Source organism: Myxocyprinus asiaticus, chromosome 6, assembly GCF_019703515.2.
Source record: "Myxocyprinus asiaticus isolate MX2 ecotype Aquarium Trade chromosome 6, UBuf_Myxa_2, whole genome shotgun sequence".
Lineage (NCBI taxonomy): Eukaryota > Metazoa > Chordata > Actinopteri > Cypriniformes > Catostomidae > Myxocyprinus > Myxocyprinus asiaticus.
Genome location: NC_059349.1, coordinates 35,280,191 through 35,308,063, shown reverse-complemented (window position 1 = coordinate 35,308,063; position 27,873 = coordinate 35,280,191). Strand labels below are relative to the sequence as shown.

Genomic DNA, 27,873 nt, shown 5'->3' with positions numbered 1-27,873 from the left:
GATCAGAGGTAGACTGAAGGAATCCGCTCGCCACTTTCCACCGTTTTAAAACGAGTTACGAGCTATAGCCGGACGAATGAAGACCGAAGGATCTATACGGATTCGAGCGCATAATGTTGGGATGGAGTTGGAAGACTTCGGCTCAGCGAAAGACTAAAGAAGATTCTTTCAAGTTTATCCCGGTGGATGCGCGCGATCTGTTTGTTGGATTATTGTTATTATCGCTTCAGCCTAACGCGCGGCGTTTGTCTTTTAACTTTCTTCAACGCTTCTTCTTCTCTCTCTCTCGTTTGGACTATGGCCTCGGATCCTAGAGACCCGGGGGCCAGTGATGTTTTTGGAGATTTACCCCCGAAATACACGCGTTCTCCGCCGCCTGTGAGCTCAGAACTCCTCCGGAGACCCAGTTACTGCCACGCTGCGTTTGCGTTAAAACAGATTTCTAAGGTGACAAACACATTTTCCAGTGGAATATAGGTTACACACCGCTTTGTTGTTCTTTTAGTTTTATTTAGAGTTTTATAAAAGTCTGGGTATTGTAAAGGACAATCTTTAGCCTAGTTGTGTTGTTCGAGGAAATCCCAATTAATCATCGTTACGATACACTAGTAGATTTAACTTGAAGAAAGTGAGACTGAAATTATCAACAGACAACTTTTACATTAGCTGTACACCTCAAAGGGGTTGTTATTAAATCTAGTGTAGTAGAAAGTGGTTTAGAGGCAGAGAGTAAACTACACTCAATAGGAAAGCGTGAGTCCAGACAGTGTTTTCCATGAATGAAAGTAGAGTCTCCATTCATTTAGCCCATCTTTAGTAAGGTACACGCGCGTTTTGAGCCTTTATGACGTTTAACTCGCCTCAGTGTTCAGTCTGGTTGGTCTAGATACAATGTTGCGTGTTTGTTTGACAATGCGCGCATCCTGCTGATGAATTCGCTGATTAAGTTTGATCTGACAAAGCATCAGTGAAGCGCACGAACGCTTGGCTATGTGCCAAAACTCCCATGAGTGAAACCAAAACATGTCCAGTTATACTGCAGCCAGCACTGCCAGTTAGAGGAAACTTGTTGAAACCAAGCTTGGCTTCGTTAATCTAAATTTTTGATCAAATTACACGCGAAAGTGTTTGTTTTTCTACAGTTTACAGTTTGAGAACCTGTCTAAGTAGATTTAGCAAGACATTAGCCACAGCAGCAGTAATGGTGGGCTTTTGATTTCTACAAATACGGGTCTGCTGAAAACATTTCCCATGTTTGCCACTTGAAGCTCTGAATTGCTTCTACTATTTGGTCATGTAATAGCATAGTAAAGATGTATGATTAGTGTCAGAAGAATTGGATATCTCATAGCAATTAGTATAGCTTATAATAAAACACATGTTTGACAGCTTTTAGTTGTGGTTACCAAGTCCCATGTGTTGTAGTGTTCTGGTCAAGGATTTCCAGTGTATGACATGCTAATTGAGCAAACAACTTTTAAGATACTTTTATTTAGGTCTAACTGTAATGTTGGTTCATGTACATTGTTACACCTCTCACTTTTAATAATCATTTTGTCTTACTTAATACTGAGATAAGCATAGATTACAGCCCAGATGAGAAACTCAAGGCCTGTGAGATCTGTGAGTCCGCTGAAGAATGTTCTACAGCTCATGCTAGTTATCGTGTTATGTAATAAACAAACTTGAATTGAAGGGTTTTCAGCATTTATCCCCAGTGTAGATTAATGAGGAAACAATCCTGAACTGGTTACACTGGTATTTGAACTTAGCCTTAAAGACATAGTTTAGCTTTCTTTGTGTTGCTGAGCTAGACAAACTTTGTGAAGATATGGGAATGAATGTCAGTTATCTCTGGGAATGGGCACTTTTATGGTAAAGAATGCCAGGCTGTATGTTATTAACCTTCCCTGTTGTATTAAAAGAGATATCATGTCAATTTGAAATGTCTGCATGAAAATTAAATAGCCTCATTTGTAAATATTGATTTCTGCATTGTCAAAGCATTTCACCGTCCTGGCAGGGCACTGTGTGCTACAACTGATTTGCAATAGCATCACTGAACATGTGAATAAGTGTTCCTCTCTTGTGTCTCAGGGGAAAGCTGTGGGACAGAAAGCACCGCTGTGGATTCGGGCGAGATTCCAGGCTTTTCTCTTTTCTTTGGGCTGTCACATCCAACGACACTGTGGAAAAGTCCTTTTCATTGGACTACTTGTGTTTGGAGCCTTATCTGTTGGTTTGCGGGTCGCTGCCATTGAAACGGACATTGAAAAACTATGGGTGGAAGGTGAGTTTGAGATTTCATATTCTGGTTGTGTTCTGTGTGGGTGGGTTTTGGGGCTGATCGATGAGATCTGCAGTACAAGGTCAGGTCAACTTATTTGGGGGCTGTACGCAATGATGTTAGCTTGGTATAGGGCACCATTTACAAATTCCTTTATCACAGCTCAATTTTAGATCCATTGCCCCCATACAATTTAAATGTCTTTGCTTTCAGATTGAATGTGCTTAGCTTTATGGATATTCTCTGACTGAAAATTTGATTGTGGTAATCGTAGTGCAGTTCTTGGGTGATGTTTGACCCAGGCTTTGTGTGGGCTTCTGATATGAAGTCTCTGGATCTTTGAGCGGACGTAGACCATGGCCTCTGGAATTCCATATCTCCTGTCACGCACACGTAGCATTCTTTTTCCTAGCACATGCAAGCCGTCTCTTGTTCTCTCCCTTTCAGCCTATATTGTTTGCGGTGGGTGCTGCACTATATGGTTTTTTTTTCTTCTTGCGTTTGACGTCCTTTCCATGCACCTCACTTATCTGTGCATTTTCGGGCAGCTTTATTTGGTTTTCACACTGCCAAATTCCTTCTAAGCCCCCTAGGCTTTCACCACAGTGCTGATCCCCTGCACAGATGGGCTGTGTGAATCGTTAGCCATCTTTGAGGAGCTGACCCTCCCCCTCCTGCTCGCTGTGTGGTCCTTCACTACTCTTGGATTCCATTCAACAATAACGGCACCCCCCTTTACCAAAAAAGTGAATACAGCTGAAGTTTACCCACCTGTTTCACACTCACACATTCTATTTCACTATATATATACTCCGTGAAGATAACAGTGTTTTATTCAAATATATGTATTTCAGCAAGTCAGAAAGCACACAAAGTTTAGTATTGTTGTTGTAATTACTTGTAAAATATGCCAAACTATAAACGTGGTGATATATGAACGTGTGCTCTCCAGTGGGAACGTTAGATGGAGTATAAAGCAAAGGGAGTTGTCAGATGTTGTCAGTGAAATTTGTGTTTAAATGTAAAGCAGGCATAAAGCATGGGGCTCCTGGAGTGAAACGCCAAAGTGCTGAAAAGGAATGCTGTGCCTTTAAGAGGCAGTGCCTGTGTTTCTAAAGTTTCTGCCTGTGTTGTTTCCCCCAATAGCCCATTGACAAAGCTGCTCAGGGCTGAATGGGGAGTAAGTGGTATGGTAACAAGGAGAGGTTAGTTCTCACACACAGACACACACACACTCACTTCTGCACACATACACATAAAAAGTCATAGGCGCAAACAAAAGAGTTTTATTATGGGTCTTGTGATTGGGAATTGAATTTAAAAAGCATCCTAGTGCCTTAAGTTATTACTAAATAATTGCATATATTAAGGGTGTTTTGCAGTTACTTATCGAGCCACAACGTTTTTTATCATAAAGAAAACAATATTATATCGACATGAATAGGACAGTTGCATTGCAATTAAAAGTCCAAGCAAGACACAAATATTCAAATATGCTGTGTGTGGGAGCTGTTTTGAATAGTGTGGCAGTCTTGACCTGTGGAACTAACACTTGACCAGCTGTGCATTTTGGAGCATATGCCTCCTCATTACTTACCCCCTGAGGCGGTAACTGTCCCTTCCTCACCCCTGCTATAGCCCCCTACCCAAATGTCACCCAGGCCACCAAGTGTCCATGTCCTCAGGGACCACCCGGCCATCCGTACTTGCTTCCGCCTTCCATCAAACAATGTGTGAAAATCAGCAACCTAGTAAAGGTGTTAAGATGCCTTAAAAAACTAACCTTTAGTACTCAAGTGTTGACAAACTGTAAAGAATAAAGTGTGTTTTGTCTGTTGTGTCACAAAAACCCACTTCCATTTGCATGAGTGTGTTTGGAGTTTATTTACACTGTTTGTTCATTGCCTTTTATAAACAGAGAAGAAGTCAGAATTTAATGATATACGTATCTATCAAACTTAGCCTAAAATAGATCAGTGGGTTACATCTAACCTCACCTCTCCAACTGTGATAGATATTAACACATTTTTGAATGGTTTGCTGATATGACCACATGATTATTATCTCTCTTTGACCAAGTTATGGCTTGTTATTTGAAATTCTAGACCAAGAGTGATGTTTTGTTGTTTAAAAATTCAAACTTTACTGAAGCAGGGTTGAACTTAAGTTGAAGTCATTGGTTGATTCTTGGGAAAGTGTTATTTAGCCTGCATTGTAAGACCGAAAATAGAGGGGATAAAAAAGTGAAATGAAAACTTGGGGGCTGGTGAGAGAAGAAACATTCTAGCCTCTACACCTTTAAATTTCTCTGGATTGCATGTTTGGTCCTTATGTGAAGTGTCAGATTGCAGTGGGGGATTTGTTTGGAGAATTAAAAGAGGGGGAGAAAAGTTATTGTTTCAAAGGAGCTTGAGTTATTTCATCTGGCTTCTTGCACTAAACCAAGAAGTACCACATCTTGTTTTAATTGTAAGGATTCTAATATTTTATTTATATATTTTTTTCCCTTTTTAGAGTGAAGGATGAGGAAAGCTTTGTCAGTGACATGTTGCCCATCAGCTTAGGGGACAAGGGCAGACTTTGATATGTGATTATATGCTTGAGTAATGCTGGCCTCCCAAAAGGATTGCTGGCATTTAACGGTCATTGCAAAAATGTGTGGTGGGCTAAACAAACAGCAAACTTTCTCAAACAGACGGATGTGTTTATGTGCTCATATACACTCATAACTTAATTTTTCTTGTCCGTTTTGACACAGTTTTGGTGTGGCTGACAGACATGTACACACAGACAAGCTGTGCAAACTCTAAGTGAATGTGCGCAGGGATATCTGGGTAGCAGGCCTGGTTGAGTTTTATAAGGCCACCAGGCAGCAGAAGAGAGGAATAAAGAACATATACACATCACATGAATGACCTTGTCCACATGCATGTAGGCAGAGTGTACCTCCCAGGGATCCAGCACAAGACCAGGCTTTACAGAGACACATGTGGAGTTTTCAATGTTTGGAGCAGTTATCTAAACAAAAAAGAAATGCTAGGTAAATGCAATAATTCATTAGAAAATACAGTCTTGCAGTCCTGGTGCCGAATTTAAGAGAAAGAAAGCTCTATGAGGCATTGTTGGAGGTGAATGGAAAGCTGCAGTACCCCAGCTACATAAATAAACTCTAACTGCTGAGACTTAGACCTCACCAGTAGAAAGAACAAACAAGGCCAGAGTCAACTTGGGTTAGTTGAAAATGTTTATTATCAACCCCCCCAGCCCCCATTACTCAAGAACAGCCACATGAACTGAATGCATCCCTTCTCCAAAGTTTAGCCTCTACCCCAAATCAGAGCATAGCCAATTAAAGCTTCGCTCACACTGCCAGCATTTTCATTCTCTGCATTTAATCAGTTCATTTGGCCTCACACTTGTTTTTTAAACATTGGATGGTTAAGAGAAAGATGCAATTGCTGTTCATGGCACTATCAGAGAGCTAGTGTTGATGGTGAGTTAAGGCCTAAATCCATGGTTAAGGTGCTATGGTACACCTTTGTGTTTATATTCTTAAGCTAATGTTACTAGAACAACGTTAGCAGAGGCATGAGGGGTCCAGACCCCCATGAAGCTGCCCCTCTCACTGCCCGATTCAGACAGTATTTCTTACATTCAGTCCAACTAGGGTCATTCTCTTTGATACATATTAAAAAAGAGAAACTGGTCACTTTTTGTGAAAAAAGGTCTCCTTTGTCCCACTCAACAGTTTGTCCTTTTGGTTAGGGTAAAAAAAAAAAAAAAATTCTTGGTACTTGCTGGAAAAGAAATGGTTTCTGGGCTCAATAAATTCATTTCCAGTTTGAATGAGACCAGCAATGTGGAAAAATTTTGCCTTTCACCATGGGATGAATGTATGTTTCAACCACACATTAAGCTGCATTAGCAGCCAGTGGAGTGCCTAATGTGGGTATTTTTCACAGCAGCCAACACTGGGGCTGATTAGCATAATTAGTACAGGGAAGGCTATACATATGGAAATGGCCAGGACCTAAATGCCAGAACCGGTGGAAATTTATGTCAATGCTGACAGAAGTAACAGGTCTGAATAGGTGCTAGCTCAAGCGTACTTTTCAGCCATCTTGATTTGTTTTTAATATTTCTTTACCATGGGAATATTCAATATATTTTTTATACACGCTATGAGGTGTGTTTTTGTTTTTTTTCATACTGGCCAAAAATTACCTCGAAAGATGTATGGGAGGACACACATGTGGATGTACAAATGCACTGCACACATTCTCTCACACACACACACACACACTATTTCCATACATACTGTGCCAACCCTTCCTCCCTCTCTTGAACATTGTTTTATCCGCTGAGAAAAATCCGGGTCCAATTGCTTTTGTTGTGAGTTTCTTTCTTTATTTTTTCCTGTTTGTTGGGAAACAACTGAAAGAGACTGAAAATGAGGGTGACAATAACCCACATTGAGTCTCTTGGTGGCCTTGAGTTAGCACTCATAGAGGCAGAGGTGGAGCAGTCTCCATCTGCCACTGTATTGGGGCGAGATGGGGTGGTTCTCTCAGTCATGGTCAAGCCATTGAGACTATCTGTGATTGAGAGTTTCACTGAAGCTGAAATGTTTAAAAAGATTTGCACTGAAGCCAAATCTATCCCTCTTGTCTACATTATGTGTCTGAAAAGAGGAGAAAGAAAAAATCAAACAATGAGCTTGGAATGGACAAGATGGGGGCTTGACGGACCCAAGGCAAAAGAGCTGGACCAGCTTGTTTTGTTCTTGAAGGTTTCATATACTAATGTGTGTGGGAGAAAGAAGGCAAAAAGAAAGAGAGAGTGAATGCATGTATGGAAGAGTGTATGAGTGGGCATGCACTGGCACCTGACTCTATCTGTGGTCTTGGGTAACTTGGGTGGCAAAAACAGGTAAAAAAAAAAAGATTCAGCACTGTTCCTTGAGAGACTTCCTCCAGAACAGCGTGAGTCCTTTCAGAAGCTTCTAAATCCCTCTAATCTGTCCCACAACACTTTGAAGGTGGCATGTCCTAATGGAGAAAGCACTGGGTTTCAGACTTTGCTGCTCAGTGCTACTGAGCCACATACAAATAGCCAAATCATTGATTGTCTAGAGGCATTTTTTGAAGAATCTTAAAATAGATTTATTTTTCCCTGTTGGCAAGAACTTTGTCATAATTACTTTTAATGGTAACTGTGCAGTTCTTAGTATGTTTCCATTTACATTTCTTAACTTTGTCTTATTGCACAAGCATATTGCACTTATCTGCTAAATAAATTCACTTATGCTCCTTTTAAAGCATGCGAATGCATTTTAGTAAACCATACATTTGAAACATATTATCTGAAGAGAGAAACATTTTGAAATGTATGTACGATGGTCAGTGTGACTTTAGTACAGGTCAGTGTGACTTTATAGAATTTGTGGGTGATATGTTGCAGAGTGTCAAAGTAGCAGGGCTGGAGCAGACATGAGTGAGATTGGATTTGACAGGGTCCACTGGCGGGGTGATACCGGGGAGCAGGGGGCTTCTTCTCCATGGTTAATTACATGTCACTTTCCATACTGCCCACTGGGAGGGAACCTCGTCACACCAGCTCTCTTTGCTGGTCTGCTTCTGGGTGGGAGCTTGAGACAGTTCCCTTGAAGCCTGCTACTATTGTGTCCCAACCCAGGTTTTTCCAACAAGGACAGAGGCATCAGTTTGACTGGAGTTTAGCTTCAGCTCTTACAATTTACAGAGTCCATCGCATAATCTGTGAGACATTGAGGCTGGTTTCCTGTTATGTTGGGGAACATTGGTTGGATCCTCATGGATAATTGGCCTGTGATGTCACCCCCAAGGCTGTGAAAAATGAAGGACAACAAAGAAGGGAGGGGCTCTGCTTGAGAAAACAAAAGCTCGGTACGGGAGTACTGCTGGATCAATATCACACAAGACTTGACTTTGGCAATTTTCTGAATTTTTGCAGTTTTTTTATATAGATAATAAGTCTTGCTTTAATCATGAACAACTCCAATCCCATCCTAGCAACTCAAAGCAAAGATTAGCGATTTGAAAATCAGGCCTCAAAATAAATCCTGCGTTTAACAGTTCTAGCTGTTCAAGTCTCAAATTTACATCCTGGCTCAATTTTGTGTATCGTTGTTCCTTTTTTCCTCCTGCAGTGTGTTTCTGGCTGTGAAAGTATTTGCGTCCCTGTCTCTTTAAGTGTTCGGCAGCAGCAGTGAGCCGAGAGAACAGAGCAGAGCTTCCATCTGGAGGGTGGCTGAGTGGAGCGGTGACTGAGCGGCGGGGCCCACTCGGGCCTCTAGCTGGGTGGTCCAGATGGGAGGAACCAGACACAAATAGCTATAATTTACTTCAGGAGCCCCTGTAATTACAGGCCCAAGGATTGGGGCTCAATTCCTGCAGATGCCTGAATGCATTAAATATGAACACAGTGTCTGTAGATCGACACAAACGAGTGTTTGCATTTTGCAAAAGGATACAGCCTTCGGATTTAGCCCGCCACATTTTTTTGAAGTAATGTGTTTACATAACCCAGATGTCAAATAGCTGATAGCTGCATGAATGGATCCCGGAGGTTGAATGTATGCATGCTGTATTCATCTGTTCAATTTGAAGTTACTATATGAGAAACTTCACAACATTTCTAAGATCACTTTGTATTTGCGGTGTAATTTCTTTGTTTCTGCTCTTTGCTGGCATTTTCATTCATTAAACAGAACCTTTCATGTGTGCTAAAGGAAAGATCTTATAGGATCTCTTAGCCTCTTACAAAGCTGCTTGTGGGTTAACACAAGAACAGCAGTGTTGTACTCCTCTCTCTCTCTCTCTCTTTTTGTTTTTTCTATGTTTCTCTATGTCTCTTGCCCCTCCACTCCCTCTCTCAATTAATCGAGGCAGGCAGCGAGATATGCCAGGGAGAAAAAGTGACCCGGTGGGCTCAGCCAGCCACTGCAAGCTTGTCATCATGTATTGGGATGTGGAGAGGCAGACGGGCAGGCTCTGATCTGGGCCGGTGTTTCAAGTGCATTTGGCATGGCCGCAAATACCCTGCGTCCTCATTTCACCATCGCCTCTGTTAATTAGGGGGCTGGACTCCGGAGTTTCCTCTGCGCTCTTTGATGCTTTTCATTGCGGCTCAGCATACCACATGAACAGCGTTTCTGCCTCTACTCTTTTTCCTCACTCCCTCCTTCCATTAACTGCTCACATTTTGGATCCAGGCATGGTGACCTGAAGATCAAGACCAAAAGCCTTGGGATTGGGACCTTCCTATTATAAACAACAGACTTTGTTGGGTTATCCATTAATGGTCAAGTGAAAAAGCTTTAAGATTTACCCAAGTCTTCCTGTTGGACAACACCTAAACCATTGGTAGTAAGATTAACCCAGGAAAGAACCTGTGGGTCTGAGTGTTTTAGCTACCAACATTTGTTGGGGGGGAATTTATGGGAGATTTTGTGCAAAAGAAATGACAATTTAATAAACGCACACCTTAGATTCAGAGGTGCAACTTTTGGCAAAAAATATAGAAAAAAGAGACTATAACTGCACAACTCATAATATCGTCTAATTTATTAAACAACATTTCGGCTATCAGCCTTGCAAAAGCGTGTTTGTAAACTTTGTTTGACAGCATGAGCTGTGTTACTGTATACTTAAGAGAAAGTGTTCCTTCTATCTTGGAGCGCTCCCACTCTCTTTAATGTGCAATTTGGACCCTCACCTCTATTTCTGAGTTTAGATGGAGGGTACACAGGGGAATGAGAAATGTAGTGACTGTAATTTCAGTTTAATTATGACATTATTCTCACTCATATTAAAGATATTGGTTGTTTTTTAGTTGAAACAATTGTTGCAGTGTTACCATGACCATAGAACTGTATTGTTTCTTTAGTGTATTTATCTATAGACCTAAATCAATTCATCTAATAGAGCAGAAAGGAATTAAATTATGACCACAGAGGATTCCCCTTTCCCTGTGTTCGAAAAATAACAGACTGTGTTACCACATTTTCTCAGCTGGCAGTCGGGTGAGCAAGGAGCTTCGCTACACAAAGGAGAAGCAGGGAGAGGAGTCAGTGTTCACCTCACAGATGCTCATACAGACACCCAAACAGGAAGGAACCAATATTCTTACCCAGGAGGCTTTGCTGCTCCACCTGGAGGCTGCTTTGGCAGCCAGCAAAGTCCAGGTATCTCTTTTCGGAAAGTGAGTACAGCGGGATTACAGGGAATTTCGTAACAGCTATGTACATGTGGTTCTGCTCTTAAAAAGGATGTCTTTTTAATATGTGACTGTGCAACTTCTATCTGTAGATCTTGGGATCTTAATAAAATTTGCTTCAAATCCGGAGTCCCAATTATAGAAAATGTCATGATTGAGAGGGTAAGGATGTTTTTTTGGCTTGCTTTGTAATTATTTTCTTATTAATGTTTGCTTGTTAGTAATTCAGACGATTATTACAGTGTTGATCCACTTAGCTTGTTACTTTTTGTACGATGCTATCAGTTCTGCCTTATTGAAGATTATATGCCATTTTTCCACAGATGATTGACAAGCTTTTTCCCTGTATGATTGTGACTCCATTGGACTGCTTTTGGGAAGGCTCCAAATTGCAGGGAGGCTCTGCCTACTTACCGTAAGCATTCTGCTAAACTTTACCTACTACTTTTCTGTAATTAAGTCACATATTGCTTAATTGTACTATTATTAATAGATCTAAGCTCAGGGGTACAGAGTTAACCCTGGATTAGGGGACTGTGTCTAGACTGTGGCACCATTCCCAGATATATATAATACACGCTCCTATAACAATTGAGCTTTACCTTCAACCAAATATGGTGCTGACTGCAGCAAACTCCGACATCAAGTCCCTAGAAAAAGCTGAGCTGTCATCAATGTGGTGAGGGGCTTTACAGGACAATCTTTAATCCTGCACCCCTGTCCCACCACCCAATCCCTCCACTCCAGGCTGAGGAAGCCCTTATGGAAAGGGGACAGAGAGAGAGAGAAGGAGAGAGATGACTGCTACTGGGTGGGGGGTGGGGGGTTTAGGGGACTCTTTGGGTCAGACAATGGTAAGCATTCTTTCAGTTTACGAGTGAGTGTCCATCAGTGAGGGGGCCCTGGAGGGGGCCTGGCTTTGTGAGCACTGGGTAACACTGTGCATTCTCATGGTAATCGCCCAGGCTCGGAGCTGTAAGTTGTCTAACAAATAAAATGGCCATTATTCAAGTCGTGGGCCCAGAGAGAGGGAGAAAAAGAGGGAGATATCAACAGTGGACTTTGGACATTGTAGAATACATTTCCAGGCATTACATTGCTTAAAAAATTTGGAGGTGGAAAATGCACCTCATGCCTGAAAAACATTTTTTTTTTTTTTTAAGCAGAGGTTTATTCTGTCAATTCTCATTGAGACTTTTTAAATTTTACATCCTCATAGACTTATGTTGTATGAAAAGAATGAGTGGCCTGTAAAATATTTTTATATATTTTCTTGTTTTCTCTCTATTTTGCCATGTACGAAGAAGGCTTGTGGTAGCCAATAAGGCTAATGTCCTCTCAGGCTTCCGCTTCAGTTCAGCTGTTTTTTTTTTGTTTTTTTTTATCCAAAGGGGAAAGAGAGAGAGAGAGAGAGAGAGAGAGAGAGAGAGAGAGGGAGGGAGGGAGGAAAAAAAACTTGAGGGAACAAAGAGCAGCAATCTATGGAAAAACAAAAGGGCCCAGGCAGGTTCACTCAAGCAAAAAATAGGAGATAAAGGAGACTCTCTTTGCAAGCAGAAGCAAAGGCGCTTGGTATGTGGGAATGAGAGAGGACCAGCTTTATTTGAAGCTGCTCTTCATGAGTTATTGGAATGAGATTGGGCCTGTAGTTAGGACACTATTTTATTCTTCTTTACCCTCAAATTCTCATCACAGTGAATGGCCCCTCTCACTCAGTGGGTAACAATCTGGGTTCTATGTCTTGTTTAAGTGGGATTTTTTTTTAGCTACATAGGTGTTGACTGGGAGAGTTGCATCTTTTTCCCAGTTTTGAAGGCCATGATAATGGAATAATAACAAGATAATGCATATTTGCATGCTTTCAGTCCTCTAGTTATCAGTGTTAGCACATTTTAGCGGAAACACTCTGTTGACATCTTACCTCGTAACAAATCAGCACGCCAAAGGAACCCAACTGTAACTCCACTACACCTAGAGAATTAGTTCTTGGCACATCAATAGACAAAAGTCCACTCTTTCAATACCCACCTGCTGAGACTCAATAGATTAAAACCTGCAGGCTGAGGGTTTGAGAACACTGGCCTCAAAGCTTGCAAGGCGATCGGCACAGCCTCTCCCAGCCTACCCACTACCCTCCCTCATCCTTATCAAGATGTTTTAGAGGCAGAGGTAATCATTATGACTCAATGCACAAAGTTAAGAGACAGCAGCCTGTAGACCGCCAGCACATTATTCCTCTCCGTGTAACAGGATAATAAACGCTACTTTATGCGGCATCTGTAGCCTGCCACCACCAGGGAGAGACTGGGGCTGGCAGGCCCAGAGAAGAAGCAGTTGTGGAAAGGGAGAGGTGTTTGTGAAAGAGGTTTTACATAAAAAAGCATACAACCTTTTGAAAGAGTCGCATAGTGGTCAATACATTCTGATTGCAGGGGGTATACATGAAAACATTGCTAAGTTAATAACTGTATGTTTTAATTTGTTTATAGGGGCATGCCTGACATTCAGTGGATGAATCTGGACCCTCTCAAGTTAATGGAGGAGTTGAGCCAGTTTACGTCTCTAGAGGGTTTCAGAGAAATGCTGGATAAGGCTCAGGTGGGCCATGCCTATATGAACCGGCCTTGCCTGGATCCCAACGATACAGACTGCCCTCAGAGTGCCCCTAATAAAGATCTGTGGCAGGTGGGCACAGTGTTGTAATGCAAAAGACAATGTGATATTAATGTGAACTGAGTCTGAAGTTTTTATACATTTGCATTAAATGCACTGTCTGTGTTGTCTTTAGGTCCCTGACATTTCTGCAGAACTTCAGGGTGGTTGCCATGGTTTTTCCAAGAAGTTCATGCATTGGCAGGAGGAGTTGATCCTGGGTGAAAGAGTAAAGAACTCCCAGAATGCCTTGCAGAGGTGAGAAAGAGGGAGAAAAGAGAGGAGTGGGAAAGGAGGGGCATGTGGGTGGGCCTCTTTCTAAGGAGGCCCTGATGAGAGAGAAAGTGAGAGAGAAAACCAAAAAGAGACAGAGATAGAGAGAGAGAGGGAGGAATCTTTCTGACTTCTAATAACCTCACACATCCAAAGAATTCCTTGTATGAAGAGGGATCAGTTTCCACCCTTGACCCCAGTATAGGAAAGACCAATTAAACATGATGGACAGCCACATAACATACAGACAGATCTGAAATGCAGAATGGAAACAGAAAAAAAAAAATGCATATGATACAAATTAAACAAAAAATGAGCCTAAAACAAATGCAAAGGTACATTTATATGACCCTCGTAATTTAATCCCACGTGTGTATTTTAATGCAGATTTTAATCTGCAATAAATGAAAGTTGCAGCTGAGAGCAGTGCATTGACCTTCCGCACACGCTTGAACCACATCCTAATCTCACTGAAAGTGATAGTGATTTACAGCAGCCTGTGAGGGGCCACGCGCATCATTTTAGCCTGTATTATAACGCTTCCAGCTCTTAACACTCACATTGCACCCTGTTATCTGCACGTGTATATGTGAATGCGCTCTGATCTCACCCAGCCCTCTGCTTCCCCCCCACAGTGCGGAGGCCCTTCAGACCATGTTCCTCCTTATGAGTCCCAAACAGCTCTACGAGCACTTTAAAGATGACTATGAGATCCATGACATCAACTGGAACGAGGACAAGGCCACTGCCATCCTGGAGTCCTGGCAAAGAAAGTTTGTTGAGGTAATTTCCTGCTTCATAATACATCCACGCCCCCTCATAAATTTGTGAGGTCTGAATGGGATGAATGACCACGGAGGGTGGCGGACTGGGACAGAGAGGTAAAGAGAGTGGAGGAATGGTTAGAGCGTAGGAGGTCACAAGTGGTGCAAGAAGGTTGTTTTCTTTAGACCCAAGGATGGCAACGTTTGACTGAATGCTATCAATTCTCAGATGCCTAGTAAACGAAGTCCTCCTAGGAGGCCACTGACAGACTCTCAGTTATAGGAACAAGCTGTTTTTGTGATAACTGACACCCAGCACACTGACTGAAAGAGAGAGAGGGGTGGGAGGGAGGGAAGAGTCTCCAGCAAAGTCTACTGCCTCAGAGAGAAAGAGTGAGAGAGAGAGGGAAGTGGAGACAGGGGAGGCTGGGGGATAGGGCACTGTAAAAACAAAACGCAGGGGTATTTCATTCCCTTTAAGGTTGTTGGCCATTCATGGTGCTGAAGGAGTAGCCTGAGAGACCATGTGATCACATCTGATCCATCTGACCTCTGTCATCTGTGCTCATTATTTCTCACTTGTCAAGCTTCATAGGGACTCTATCTTGTTTGTGTGTTATTAGGATAAAATATGAGGTGTATGGGGATACTGCCCACAGTGAATAATGTAACGTTTTCGTGGCTTGTCAGAAAACGTAATTTAAGATTTTTTTCTGAATTCCGCAATGAGTGCACAAGTTCATTCAAAAAACACAAACATTGGTCAGGCTGTAATTTAATGGGCCATGACGATATTATAGTCATTTGCAAGCTAGATCTACAAATAACACGTATATATGCTATTTCCAATCTAAATATTGAAATTTGGCATATAAAGGACTGTCATGATAAGCTTTAAATTTTAAAATTGCGATTTTGTTTCTAGGTCATACATGGGAGCATTCCTCATAACTCTTCCTCTAATGTATATGCCTTCTCTACCACCACTCTCAATGACATCATGAAGTCTTTCTCCGACATCAGCGTAATCAGGGTGGCAGGTGGTTATCTGCTCATGGTGAGACATCCATTAATGTGGCAAATACAGTAAATGCTAATAGAATGTGTGGAGCTATTCCCTTACACTTATGTCTCTCTGTGCACAGCTGGCATACGCATGCGTGACCATGCTACGTTGGGACTGCGCTAAGTCCCAGGGTGCTGTAGGGCTGGCAGGAGTGCTGCTGGTTGCTCTGTCTGTGGCTGCAGGGCTTGGATTGTGCTCGTTGCTGGGGCTGTCCTTCAATGCCGCCACCACACAGGTATGTACACACCTGAATACCGTCTTAAATTCACACTCTCCCCTAGGGCTTGGCTGTAACTCAGTGCTGTGCGTTCCTCCACAGGTGCTGCCATTCCTGGCCCTGGGCATTGGAGTGGATGACATGTTCTTGCTGGCTCATTCTTTCACTGAGACCAGATCCAACATCCCATTCAAGGTATGTACATCCTAAACTATTTCTGGAACTTGATTAGTAGAAGATATTAGTGTTGCCGAGGATCTCTGTTGTTGCTGAAGAAGATCTTAGCTCATGCTTTGCCATTTTTATTACCACTGCATAGGAGAGGACAGGTGACTGCCTGAGAAGAACTGGCACGAGTGTGGCTCTCACCTCCATCAATAACATGATTGCATTCTTCATGGCTGCCTTGGTGCCCATTCCTGCTCTCCGGGCTTTCTCACTTCAGGTACCAGTATCCATAGTGTGTTTTGTATGAGTGCATGTCATAAACCATTGCACCATGTGATGCTCATTCAGAAGACTGGCAGGAGTAGTGACTATCTAAAAGGCCAGTGAAAAGTGGCTTTAATAAACAAGTGGACATAGTTAATTCAGAATGACAACAGCTTTTGTTCTTTTCTCTTTCTCGCATTCTCTCTTTTATGGTCAAAACCTCTTCATCCACCTAAAGTCACAGCCTGGTTTTCAGGTGGGGAGGGGATACAGAGAGAGAGAGTGGTAATGAGATGAGTGAATATATCAGTATATCACCCAGCCATCAGACTATGCTTCTCTGATCTCCCCAGGCTAACCCTGGGTGGTCTGTGTTGTAATGATACGAAATATAATGTATGTCTGAGGCTGCTGGGGTGGGGGGGGGGTGGGGTTGTTTGGTTCTGCTCAGACTCGCTGTGACCTTGGGAGTCCCCTTTGCTTGGCTTGTTTACTATTTGAGGAGTGAAGGAGGAGGGAAGGGAATTGCTGGTTGATTTAGGGTGCATATTTTACTTTCTGGGATTCAATCCGAGGCACTAAAACAGCGAGGGATCCTGAATGCGGAGTGTTTTTTCTCAAGTTCAGACAGCAACTGTGGAGTCGGGTGGCAGCGTAGAGCTCATGAACGAAAAGACTTGGCCTCTTTCCTAAAGTCTCTCTTTCTTTGTTTCTCTCTCTCTCTCTCTCTCTCTCTCTCTCTCTGTCTCTCTCGCTCATTTTTTATTTTAGGCGGCTATTGTGGTGGTCTTTAACTTTGCTATGGTTCTGCTCATCTTCCCTGCCATTCTGAGCTTGGACCTGCACAGACGGGAGGACAAAAGACTGGACATCCTGTGCTGTTTCTATAGGTAACTAAAATGCACTTTCCTCTTCTTTAATCTCAGCCTATTTCAATATTACAAATTTTATTGTGCTCAAGACGTTGATCAGAGCATCAAGATGTTTACTGAATGTTTCTTTTCTTCACTCCTTCAAGCCCCTGTTCATCTCGGGTAATCCAGATCCAGCCTCAAGAATTCTCTGACGCCAATGATAACCACCAGCACACCCCTGCCACCCCCACCTACACTGGCTCTACTATTACCACCAGCACCCACATCACAACCACTGTCCAGGCGTTCACCCAGTGTGATGCAGCTGGCCAGCATATTGTCACCATTCTGCCTCCCACCTCCCAGATCTCCACTAGCCATCCATCCATGGTCATCTCCACCCCCACAACCACCGACCCTTATGGCTCTCAGCTGTTCACCAACTCCAGCTCCACTCGAGACCTTCTAGCCCAGGCGGAGGAGCCCAAAGTGGGTCGCGAATGCGTGCCTCTGCCCTTCTTTCGTTGGAACCTGTCAAGATTTGCACGGGAAAAGTATGCCCCTCTGTTGCTCAAGCCCGAGACCAAGACTGTGGTGGTTGTTGTTTTTGTGGTGCTTCTGAGCCTCAGCCTCTATGGTACCACAATGGTTCATGATGGACTCTACTTGAATGACATTGTCCCCAGAGACACACAGGAGTATGACTTCATTACAGCCCAGTTTAAATACTTCTCCTTCTACAACATGTATCTGGTTACCATGGACGGCTTTGACTATGCTCGTTCCCAACGGCAGCTACTACAACTTCACAATTCCTTTAACTCTGTGAAATATGTGGTTAAGGACAGCAATCACAAACTTCCCAGAATGTGGCTACATTACTTCCAGGACTGGCTCAGAGGTAAGCCATGGTTTCATTATGAAGTTATAATTTTCTTTATTAGCATTAGCATTCACATGATAATGATCTCTGTGTTGGTTATAGATTAAGATATAAAAAATGCCAAAGGGTAACTATTAAACATAACTATGACAAAGAATGCTAACTAGACTAATGTTTTCATTTGTGTTCATTGTTTTATGTGGGAATCACTCTTATCAGTCAAGGTGAGAGAAAGAGTTCAGTGAAAGTTCACTTCTGTCATTTGCTTTTGTGTTCCTCCCACCTGGCCATAGAGAGGATTATGAGGGAGGGTCAGGTGTTATCTCTGACTGTTTGTGACCCCTCTGTTCACATTTGCTTATGATGAGAGCTTAACTGTGAGGTGAATCCACTATAGTTAGAACCCAGCGAACTGAAAAGCTGTGGAAACTGGAGTTAGTTGAAAGACTCTTTTTCTCTCTCTCTCCCTCCACTCCCTGTTCTCCCCTAAGCTATTTCCTTTTCTTGTGAGGAGATCTCTGTAATTACAGAATGGTTGTGGAAACTGTTTTTCAGCTGTTGCCAAACTTTGTAATTTGGAGAGCACGAAAGCCTTTCTCTGGTTAGTTTATTCAGCCCACACACTTATTCAGCACCAGGCAGAAAGATGGAGAACCCAGCAAAGTTGAGGGGGGCATTTGGTTTATACGTCTGTTTGTGTGCGTGGATTGGCATGCATTTTGACCAAACATTTTTTCCCTCCTGTGAAGAAAGAGTGATTTTACCATCTTCTGTTATACCTTACCAAGTTGTGACTTGAAGAATAGAAAAGTTTGAGCAGCTTTCTCACAAGTCAAAATGTATATGTCTAATTTGCACAACTCCATGATCCATGTAGGTCTGCAGGCTACATTTGATGCTGATTGGGAAGCTGGCAGGATAACCTATGACAGCTATCGCAATGGTACAGAAGATGGAGCACTGGCCTACAAGCTTCTCATTCAGACTGGCTCTAAGAAAGACCCTTTCAACTACAGCCAGGTGTGTGGTCCACTATTGGAGCATTCAGTTGAAATGCCACTCCAAATAATTGTCATCAAGCCCAAAATTGTAGTTGCTTTGTTGCATAGTCATTAATACTGTTTATTTCTCTCAAAGCTTACATCCCGTCGTCTGGTGGATGAGGATGGTGTCATCCCCCCTGAGGTTTTCTACATCTACCTGACAGTATGGGTCAGTAATGACCCATTGGGGTATGCAGCCTCCCAGGCCAACTTTTACCCCCACCCACGAGAATGGATCCATGATAAGTATGATGCCACCGGGGAGAACCTTCGCAGTAAGTGACCACCTTTAAACTTCCTAATTTCAGTGTCATTAGTTTACAGTCATAAACATGGTTATAAACAACATTACTTTTTTTATAAATGGTATGTATCTGTCTCAAAGCTCTCCCTCTCCTCTCTTCCAGTCCCAGCAGCAGAGCATCTAGAGTTTGCTCAGTTCCCTTTTTACCTGAATGGCCTCAGACAAGCCTCAGACTTCATTGAAGCCATCGAGAGTGTGCGCTCCATCTGTGAGGAGTTCATGCGTCAGGGAATCCAGAACTATCCCAACGGTTATCCTTTCCTGTTTTGGGAACAGTACATTGGCCTGCGCCACTGGTTCTTGCTGTCCATTAGCGTGGTGCTGGCCTGCACCTTCCTGGTGTGCGCCATCCTCTTGCTCAACCCCTGGACCGCAGGCATCATCGTAAGTCTGCCCTCCTCTCACCCTAATCCATTTCTTACTCCCTCTCTGTCTTTTCTTATTCTTTACCCTCTTCCCCTATTCTCTAATTTCGCTTGCTCCCCCTGATCCCCTCTACACAGCTCAATAAGTTTGCCACCAGGGCAGTTTTCTGGGGAGGGCCTTGGCGGGTTGTCTAGAAGATGCTGCTTGCATACACATATCCACACAGTTGCACACATACATACTCTTCCCCCTTACCTCTTTTATCATTCAAATTGGATGCAGCAAGGTTTTCTAAAGAAGAAATGCAAAGCTTTTCTGAAGGCTTTTACCTCCAATGGCCTTTGTCAAGAAATTTGGGGATAGGACGGATCTGCCCAGTCACGACCTTGGCCTGCTAAACTCATCCATCAGGGACAGGGTGTAGTGGGGGGAGTGAGAGTGTGGGTTAGTTCCATGGTTTGGAAGCATTTCACACAGGCTGGTGGGGTCCTCTGCTCTGTATGAAGAAACAAGGAGACCAGAAGTTGCCATTGGCTTTGGTTAAGATGTAGTAGTGGTTTAGCTTTAGTCACTTTAACTCACTTGGTGTAAGATCCAGTATTTACATGATAAAGAAAAGAGTGTTTTGTATTTTATCCGCACAAATGCACTTTTTTGTTCTGAAACTGGCCTTGTCCTCTTCAGTTTCACAGCCTATATGTGGCCGCAGTAAAAATGGGTTTTACCATCTCCAATTTAAGCGTGACCAAATTGGGACCCCTGCCAACATCAAAGGTTCTCAGGGCAAAGACTTAACCAAATGCCCTATTTATTGTATAAAAAAGTTTCTCTTGAGTAGGAAATAATTGTAGGCTAAATAGTACAAGAAAAGCAAGAGCAGATAGGAGCACAGTAATGCTTATGCTCTTTTATCATATAGTGTCACTCAATTTCCAAGACCTGAAACTGAGAAGACAGGGGGAGGGGCCAGGATATGGTTCACTATGTAATCTGAAACATGGGCAGATGACTGTGCAATGCAGAGAGTGCTGGCCAAAGAGGCCCATCTCTGTTATGATTCATTTTGAGTATTTCCATGCAAATAATCCCTCTTGGAGTCAATGAACAGCCATACATGCTGTTGAATAACTGGATGTAGCAGCTTACATTCTAATCTTTCCTTTCACTCCTTAGGTTTTTATTTTGGCCATGATGACAGTAGAACTCTTTGGCATCATGGGCCTGATTGGTATCAAGCTGAGCGCCATTCCTGTGGTCATCCTCATTGCCTCCGTGGGTATTGGAGTGGAGTTTACTGTGCATATTGCAATGGTTAGAACATCTTGCACATTAATTCTGATGTTATAATTATTTGTTTTTCTGCCAATGAGGCTGAATATATATATACAAAGCAGCAACGATGACTCTCTTTTTGTTGTCATTGTGCAGGGTTTCCTGACTGCCATTGGTGACAGGAACACTCGTTCAGCAGTGGCTATGGAGCATATGTTCGCTCCTGTGATTGACGGCGCCATCTCCACTCTGCTGGGAGTGCTCATGCTTGCCGGCTCAGAGTTTGACTTCATCATGAGGTGAGTGATTGACATTTCTCCAGGAGGGTCTCTGTAGTTGGCCCATATGCTGGTTTTTAAAAGGTTGACGGTCCTTAGGCAGGGAGACATTTGTCTGTATGACTCTAGGGTACAGGTGGTAATGTTTGCATCTCACCTCTCTTTTATCACCTGGTTTTATCAGTCTGGATCTTAACTCCCCTCAGACCATCACAGCATTCTTACAAATTTTCGCTTGAATGCACAACAAATGGAGGAAACATCAAGGGAGTGTAGCAGCTGCTTGTAAACATGTAAATATACAACCTACTGAGTGGTGACTCATACATGCACACACTCGCAGTACTTATCACTCTGATCGTGGGGAAGGTGTCAACAGTCCAATCTTTCGGTCGAGAGCATCTGCACCTAAACTGGGCACCACATAAGAAAAAGTTTGCCCTGCCCAGTCTTGGGTTCAATGGGTCAGGCACACAATAGCTAGAAATGACAAACTCCCTCCAACCACTGCACTGTTTTGCTTCACAGGAAGATAAAACAGCAAATAGCAGTGTTTTATGACTGGATCTGGGCTCTGCTGGAAGCAAACCAAAACCTTGAGAGCCGCCTCAAACAGACCCATGACATAAAAATGGGTTAGTTAGAGGTTTGCAGCACAGTGAAAAATAAAAAATATGCCCAGGATGGAGGCCTCTTGACTCATTCAGTCTCTAGTTGTTAAAGGGTAGCACCCTCGTTTTGCACCAAAGATGGATGCAGAACTTGAATACGAGTAAGAGCGGTGTGGTTTGAGTTTCTAGGAAACTGCAGGGGGTGTTAAAGCAGATTGCTTTTAGGACAGTGGTAAAGCTGAAGAAAAGATTGGGGATTGGAGCAAACCATTTGGTGAAACAGTGTGCCAGCACTGGGGCATTCACAGTGGGAGGTCCTGTTTTGATGTAGAGAGAGAGAGGTCTGGCCCTCTAGTTGGGGAGTAGCATAAATACATTGCTGTAAACATCTCCTGGCTGTGGGACACTGAATAAACAGGAGAACAAGCTCAGAGGCCCCTCTCAGAACGAGCCACCCTTTCCAACCCCTGACTTGGAATGGAAAAGATTACAGTTTATATAAACAACAGAATTCCTAACACTAGGTCTACTCTGGAGGTCTAACCCAAGCGGGGCCCATGGATGGTTTAGTCTTTTTTCCTTTTTTCTTTTTTTACTCCTTAAATAAATCACGCTCCACTTTCGGAATGTTGACTTAGTAAAATAAACAAGCACCCTTTTTCCAATCTTTTCATGTATACAGCACCATCAGAGAGAATGAGCTAACAAAAGGTGGACTTAGGTGCAGCTAGAGATGGTTGGCGGCTTTGTTTTTCCATTCTTAAACAGCACTTATGTTTTCACTGAACATTACAAACTTTGTTGAAGGGTTGATTGTGCCTTTCTCGAACTCCAATCAAAGTGCCACTCACACTGTGTGAGAACTGTTTTCAGGCATTGGTATGGAGAGTTTCATAAAGCTGAGTAAAAAAGAAAATGGTTCACACTCAAGCTGTCTGATTCATCTATGTTAATGAGGCAAGCACAGGAGAACAGGGGAGGAAAGGGTTGGGAGAATGAGAGCAGGCTTGCTTCTCTCTGTCTGAGAAACCCACAGCATAGCTCAACCTCTGGTCTAAATGTGGCATGTAATTCTGACCAGCATCTCCTGTAGTGCTGCATTTTACACACAGACCCTGACAGGCCACCTTGGAAATTTGGGTTTTAGAGGTCAATTTAAACATTACCTCTCCCTGACTGAGCATAATGACTGAAATAGGTAATTATAGTCTTTTTAAACCCAAGGTACTAGGACACAGTACAGGTCTCAGTTCCATAGAGAGCTACGATAGAGGCAAAACTAAAATAAATACAAAATGGAGGTTCAGTGGTATGATGACCATCAGAACTGTAATCTTTTAACAGGGTTTTTTTATTCATGTGCTTGGTAGTTCTTAGACTGCCAAAGTAAACGCATAGCCTCATTGATGGAGACGAGTCAATGGACAGCAGTTTCCACTGTACGCCTGGAATTCTCCAAGCAGATATGCCAAAGATGAACATTTTCCCCCTTCTTTCTTTCTTAAAACTAACTTTCTGGTAGATGTGACAGAAGCAAAAATGGTAAGAGGGTGGGAGGTTAAGAGAACATTCCAGACTTTTTTCTAGATCCCCCCCCCCTCTTTTTCTTAACTGCAGAAGTCTGAACCACAGCTAAAAAAAGCTGAATTGTCTCTTTTTGGTGTAACCATTTAACTGGAGTCCTCTCTAATTTTCTTATGCACTCCCTTCCTTGTGATGAATTAGAGCTTTCCCTTAATGCTCTGAGCTGAAGCACTGAGATGCAGACACCCTTGCAGCCCTGCAGCCTATTATCGAGCCCTTCATGTTAACATGCTAGCCAGGGCACAGAGTGCAACTGCAATAGCTCTTTTCAGCCCTATATCAGTCACCACTTTATAGCTAACATCTAATGCTTTCACATGAGCCAGAGCTTCATTCACCACCCTCTCCCTTGGCCCCTTCATTCAAACATGCGCTTTCAGTGCCGCTTCCAGCCTTGAGCAACTCTGCAACGCTTCACACTGTTCTACCAGACCCGTTAGCGCCAGTGCCAACCAGACCTCCATCTTTCTTGGCTCTTGCATTGGAGGATGGTGTTTCCTGCTTGTTTTCAGCACTGCATTGAGGGTTCTGCATTTTAGCCACCTCTACTGAGAAATGGTGTGGTCCAAAGAGTAAAACAGCTCGTCTTAGTAACAGTCTTATTCAGACCATCCTGGACCAATGAGTGAGATTTGTCAGCATAATTCCCCTACGCACACGGAATACTTGTTGACTGTTGGAACTGTTGTTGATGGACTGTTATTGAGGGTCGGTTTTACTGGCTCTACACAGAACAGTCTATAACACATGTGAAAGAAATGCCTTTCAACAGATTCCCATGCTAGTGTTGTGTGATTAGCTCTTGAGCCAATATGGCTGTAGGGGGCCAACAGAGGGTAGAGAGTGTTGGAGAAAGGAAAAGATAGAAAAAAGATAGGTCTGGCGTGGCCTACCCTGCATAAGCATAAAGGTGGTGCGCCTTGGTGCCCTGGTGAAATAGTACCTCAATGAGAGGGGCTATTAAGTTGCTGTGGGTAAAATTACATTAACAGCAGTGGCAGCTTTCAAGCCAGAGGGAGGGAAGAAAGCAGAGAGAGAGAAAGCAATAGAGAGGGTGAGTGTTTCTGACATGTAGAATCTGCTCACTAATGTAAACACATCTCCTCAGGAAGTGGCAGGGCAGTGGTGATAGATGAGGGCTCCCATAGGGAGAGAGAGAAAGCGCTCACTACAAAGATGGAACCCAGGAATGTCTTTCCAGATTTGTCTGGTTACCAGGAAAGAGGAAGCAGGAAGAGGAAATGCAGGGAAAAGAGAAAAGAAATGATGAATAAGAGGGGAACCTACATCCTAAGAGCACTTACAAGAGCTCTTGTTCTCACCCCACTCCACTGTCCTTGAAGATGGCAACATTATGCCATATCTAGTTTGAACATTCTTTGGTGACTGATTTAGCTTTAACATTCTCTTCACTTGTTTTGTCTCTTGCAGATACTTCTTTGCAGTGCTGGCGATACTGACATTGTTGGGAATCCTGAATGGTTTGGTGCTACTTCCAGTACTGCTGTCCCTCATGGGCCCCCCAGCTGAGGTTGTGCCTGCTAACAGTTCTAGTCATCTACAAAGTCCCTCCCCTGAGCCCATGCCTCCACCTATGAACCACCATGGGTACTACGCTGGGCACATCCCCAAGGGACCACGTCAGGCATTCTCCGACACCTCAGACTCTGAATACTACTCTGAAACAACCACCAACTCTGGCATCAGCGAGGAGGAGTACAAGTACTGTGACAGGAGCGCATACATCACACCCCCAGCTCAGCCTCCCACCTCTCATATTCTGCTTGAAGCCAGCAAGAACCCCAGCTTCCCTAAGCTCACAGTAAGTCCCTCATGTTGACCTGACAGAAAGTATAAGGATTGAACTGCTTAAGATGTAGTTTCCATTGAGCATTTTTGTAATGTATTTGCATTTGTTCTTGCCTCCAAGGTGGTAAAACCTTTCAGTGAAAGCAGCTCTAAAGGACAGATCAGTGAGTCTACCCAGAATGCCGTCAACTCGGTCAGTTCACAGATCACACAATGGGATAACAAACACGAGTACCAAGGGCAGAGGCGACAACATTTACCTAGTGACAGGACCCACTGTCCTCGCAGGACTACTCAGTGTGGCTCAGGGTCACAACCAGGGAAAGGGCAGCAGCAAAACAGGACTACTCACACCACTGGGGCATTGCAGCGACCCAACAATGCCATTACCATGGTTACAGCCACAGCCTCAGTGACAGTGGCAGTGCACCCCAGTTTACCGGGGTCGTACCAGAGTTACATACACGAGGGTTTCGAGGATAATGAGTTGGACTCTTTTGAGGACTCTAAGAGGACTTCTCAGACTTATGGCAAAGCTACACATTATAAGAGTGACTCTTTGGAACTTCAGGATCTGGAATCCACAGAGAAAAGCCAGCATCAAGCTAACCAGGCGCTAGGTAAAAGCTCTGACCTAATTATATTTGATGTTTTAGTTTAACATACTCCCACACTTGACATAGAGATAATTTATTTTAAATTGTTATGGAGAAACAGACAGCTGTGCGTACAGATCCTTACCACATTCTATTTTTGCTATGTTTTACAGGTGGTGCATGGATCCAAGCAGCCAAAGATTGCTAGACTGCTCCCAGCCCCCACATCCCTTTGTCTGGAATCTCTGGCTGTTTTGGGAAGTCCCCAACCCTAGCCTGGTGTCTTTTGTCTCTTTGAACTGTAAATAGACCTTACACAGAAAAGAGGATATATTTAATTTAAAAAAAAAAAGAAAAAAAAAAGGTCTACTTAGACATTTCTAAATAAATAAATAAGTGTGTGTGTGTGTGTGTGTGTGTGTGTGTGTGTATGTTTATATATATATATATATATATATATATATATATATATAATACTAAAAAGAGGGAAAATATTTTAAAATATGCTGTATAACTTGTGTATTCTCTTGTGTAAAAATCAGATGTATAAGAGGATTTGGAGGCCTTCTGGTTCCTTACTATGTATAGATTATGAAATGTGTGATATGTAAAAAGTGAAATGATATTAGACTATTGAAATGTAAGGTCAGTGTTCTTTTTTCTTTTCTTCCTTTCTTTTTCTTTTTTTTTTTTTTTTTTTTTTTGCTGCTACACTTGCAGTACCCCTTTCCCCAACAAAAGACATATAACTTTAGATTAACAACTTATTAAACCACAGCCAATAGGAAGCTTATCTGTATTGTTCAAAGATGTTGACTTATCTTTGATTGCACTGTACAAAATCAAAACCTACATAGCAATTTTTCTTTGTTGAATCTTCCATTGATATTATTTTATTTATTTTACTGACAGCAACCACTGTGCCTTAACTTTCAATCTTACAAAACTGATCTGTCAAACTGTTCATTAATGAGTTACTGTACTATTCAGGAACCGACTGTTCAATGTTGTGGACTGTTACAGAAATGTTATCATCCATTTTCTTTCAAAGTTTTTTGACTTCTCATAGTCTCAGATATCCTTGTTAGTGTGAATTGCTTCATATGTCTAGTACAGTGTTCAGTGAACAGCAAGACTATGGGTCTAGTGATTTGTTACAATATTTCAGTATATAATCTTTTAATGTCTACATTTACATACTTGAAGGGGTGGTTAAATTACACTTTAGTTGTTTTCTTTATGGTTATTTTAGCCATACATTGAGTAAGCTACAGTTTGACACTATTTGTTTAGGAAATTTTGGGAGATATCAGGCAAATGGGTTGTTTACCCAAATATCATTCAGAAAGGGAATTTTGTTTAACTGAAAAAGGAGATTTTTGTTTGTTTGTTTTCTCTTTTTTCCATCTTGCTGGCTGCTTTCGCAAAATACCTGCACAATTGTTTACCAGGTAGTTGCCTTCTGGGCTTCTCCCACAAGGCTGGTGTAGGGTCTTCTCAGTACTGTCTTTGATCCAGTTCTCTTACTTAGGTCCAATTTCAGCCAGTATTTCAGCAGAAAGCTCACTCATTCAGTATTTGTCACATCACTGCCAGATTAAATGCAGGGAAAAATGGTTAAATGTAAGTGGCAGCTTACTTTTCTCATACACACTCTTTCTCTATTTAACAAAATAAGTTTTAATGAAAACTAAATAAGTAGCTACTGTATCTGGAAGACAACGCAACACAAAGCGAGCAATCTAAAGCACATGTACAGCTTAAGGACAGGGGTGGCTTGAGCAGAAATGAGACAAGGGTAGGGGATGGGGGTCCTGCATAGGGGTTTTGTTGCAAATGTATGTCATGCCATATAAATTATTTATATAAAAATTTTATTTTTGTAGTTTGTACAGATGTTAGTCACTAGATTGAAGTTATATTTTTAAAGAGTAAATATATTATAAATATAAATATATAATTATATCTATTTGTTTCTGAGATTTGTTGTGTTTTGGGGTGGGGGAGTTTGGGTGGAGTGGGCTTTGAGATCTTCATATTGCTGTTGGAAATAATGAAGGAAAGAGGTGGCTACGGTTGTCCACATTTTGTAGACTCTGTGTCTTTCCTTTTTCATGTAAAGATTTGAAGAGTTTCTGTTTTTGTTGTTGTGTAAAACACTGTGACTTCAGAAAACTTTGAGGGGGGAAAAAAAAACCTTTTGTGACCATCATTTCCTCCACCCTTTATAGGAATTCAACTAACAAAATAAATGAAGAAAAAAAAGAAAAAGAAGAAGACTTAGCATTTTTCAAGATTGTATGCGTGCTTGCTTGAACAATTGTCA

The 27,873-nt window shown here is 42.4% G+C and overlaps 1 protein-coding gene across 1 annotated transcript; it reads left to right on the top strand.

Annotated features, from left to right (window-relative positions):
• LOC127442770 (protein patched homolog 1) lies at positions 1-27,873 on the top strand. Its single transcript, XM_051700942.1, has 22 exons — positions 1-447; positions 2,098-2,290; positions 10,339-10,528; positions 10,636-10,705; positions 10,867-10,958; positions 13,033-13,228; positions 13,332-13,453; positions 14,104-14,251; positions 15,158-15,289; positions 15,378-15,533; positions 15,618-15,710; positions 15,835-15,960; positions 16,719-16,837; positions 16,966-17,702; positions 18,562-18,704; positions 18,822-19,002; positions 19,135-19,415; positions 20,571-20,708; positions 20,826-20,968; positions 24,574-24,964; positions 25,073-25,571; positions 25,721-27,873. The coding sequence occupies exons 1-22, from the start codon at positions 187-189 to the stop codon at positions 25,753-25,755; spliced, it is 4,446 nt and encodes a 1,481-aa protein (XP_051556902.1). The 5' UTR covers positions 1-186; the 3' UTR covers positions 25,756-27,873.